General features: G+C 52.1%; 1 protein-coding gene across 1 annotated transcript in view; it reads right to left on the bottom strand.

Moving 5' to 3' along the window:
- IGSF21 (immunoglobin superfamily member 21) overlaps nt 1-1,255 on the bottom strand; it is a 133,605-nt gene extending 132,350 nt beyond the window's left edge. The window contains exon 1 of the mRNA XM_011379759.2: nt 1,148-1,255. Within this exon, the coding sequence (XP_011378061.2) occupies nt 1,148-1,171 (24 nt within the window). The 5' untranslated portion in view covers nt 1,172-1,255. The remainder of the gene's footprint in view (nt 1-1,147) is intronic.
- Nucleotides 1,256-2,073: the final 818 nt, after the last annotated feature.

Genomic DNA, 2,073 nt, shown 5'->3' with positions numbered 1-2,073 from the left:
GAAGAAGAAGAAGAAGAAGAAGAAGAAGAAGAAGAAGAAGAAGAAGAAGAAGAAGAAGAAGAAGAAGAAGAAGAAGAAGAAGAAGAAGAAGAAGATTTTGTGACACATAAAAAAATTATAGAAAATTCAAGTTCAAGTTTAGGCCTCCATGAATAAAGTTCATTGGAACCCAGCCATGCCCTTCCACTGACACATCGTCTGTCACTGTTTTCACACTACATCAGCAGAGCTCAGTAGTTGCGAGAGAGACCATATGGTCCCCAAAGAGGAAAATATTTACTCTCTGGGCCTCATGGAAAAATTTCACCAAGCCTTGTTTGAGATCATGGAAGGGGATGATTTCTCCGCCAAACCCATTCCCAAGATGGTGGTACCTCGCTCTGTGCAAACATGACACCCATTGCAAGAAGGACGGTGATGCCACGGAACTTTCTCCTGAGCCTAGCCAGCCCCAACTCTCTTGTGGCAAAGACAGACTCATCTGGAACGCGCAGTCCAAACACACGAAGCTTTCTATCAGTGCCTAAAAACACCAACACTTGTGCCCAAGACCCAGAGCCACTCCTCCTGTTGCCAACATCTGGGCCCTGGACAGGTGGGCAACTGCAGCCTCTAACGACATCCTTTGTCAGACCTAAACTTAGGGCACCAGACACTAGGACTAGTCCTTTACGTAATCGGATTAGAAAGCAGACTAGGTCTGTAATTTGATTTTTAAGAAGGCAGGAAGCCATCCTGTTTTTCTCCCTCCCCTGCCAAAACTGTTGCCCAAAGCCTCATGCCTGAAATGCCACCCTTTGACATTTCTTAGTTGCTGTGCTGCAGCCAGGGCTCACGAGGTTCTCAGCAACTCATACTGGGGACTAGCGGGGTTTCCTGGGCATAGTGGCACATTAGGGACACAGGAGGCCAAAATGAGACCGATCCCAAGAGCAGAAGAGAAGGCTGAGCAAAGCAGTCTTGGAGGAGGTTTTAGAAGAGGGTTTTTTTTGGTGGAGGATGGGGACCTGGCAGAAGGCATAGGACAGCTCCAGACTGGGTTAGGGCTGAAGATATAGCCCAGCCGGTGAGACTCTCCAGAGGAGCTCTGGGGACTCTACCCTTAGTCCTGGCTGTGGTCACAGAGAGGACTGTGGTGGCGACTTACCCGGTACCACACGATTTCACGCATGCGACCATCCGTCTTGAAGTTACACTTCAAGGTCACGGCGTCACCAGCCACCACGGGTGGGAGAGGCTCGATGTTGACAGTCAGGTAGCCTATGGAGAAAGGGAGAAGGGGGAGGTGAGGGCACGAGGTGATCAGGAGGGTCGGGCTAACGTGGGTGGGGCGGCAGGGAGACTGACACAACCAACCGTAGGGGGCGCTGTTCGCGCTGCAGTCCGCGGGATTGGTGACTGGGCCTGAATGCAGCTCTTCTGCCTTCTCACTGAAGTCTCCTTTCTCGGAACCTCCCTGACTCCCACGGGTCTCTCCAATTCTGAAAACTCTTCTTGGGGTGAATTTTCCCGTGAGGGCGGGCCCTGCTGGCACCTGAAGGAAGTGCCTGGATGCATTTCTATAAGATTTCCCGGAGAAACCGTTCTGCGGGCAAACGCTACACCTCCATCTGTCCTTATAGAGAGTCCTGGTACGTGTTAGCCCGCTAAACCCTACAGGAAATGAATCTGCTAAAATGCATTTAACCTAGCGTTGTCAGACGTATTTGACTATGGGTCCCTTAGCCACTCCCTAAACCCCACATGCATCCTACGCAGCCAGGGTCCCACACGGGATATAGTGTCCTAGGTGCCCAGACTCCGCCATTCCCAGCCTCACATCTAAATTACTCCTGGTGAAAAGGAAGGGGAGCCCTGGGAACTGCCGTTTGCTTCCTTAACCTCAAATCTCCGACTGCACACAGTCTGCTGCCCAAGGGGGAAAGGCGGCTCCAACCCTGGGCCATGGGAGCGGAGACGCGGTGGTAGATGGTTACAGGCTGACTGCCTGGGAAGGGGTTTCAAACCTCTGCAAGCACAGATGTTGCTTCTCGCCACCTGCGGTCCCCAGGCATCCCTGGGACTCTTATCCTG

The sequence above is a fragment of the Pteropus vampyrus genome, unplaced genomic scaffold (assembly GCF_000151845.1).
Source record: "Pteropus vampyrus isolate Shadow unplaced genomic scaffold, Pvam_2.0 Scaffold374, whole genome shotgun sequence".
NCBI lineage: Eukaryota > Metazoa > Chordata > Mammalia > Chiroptera > Pteropodidae > Pteropus > Pteropus vampyrus.
This window is presented reverse-complemented; position numbering and strand designations above follow the sequence as displayed.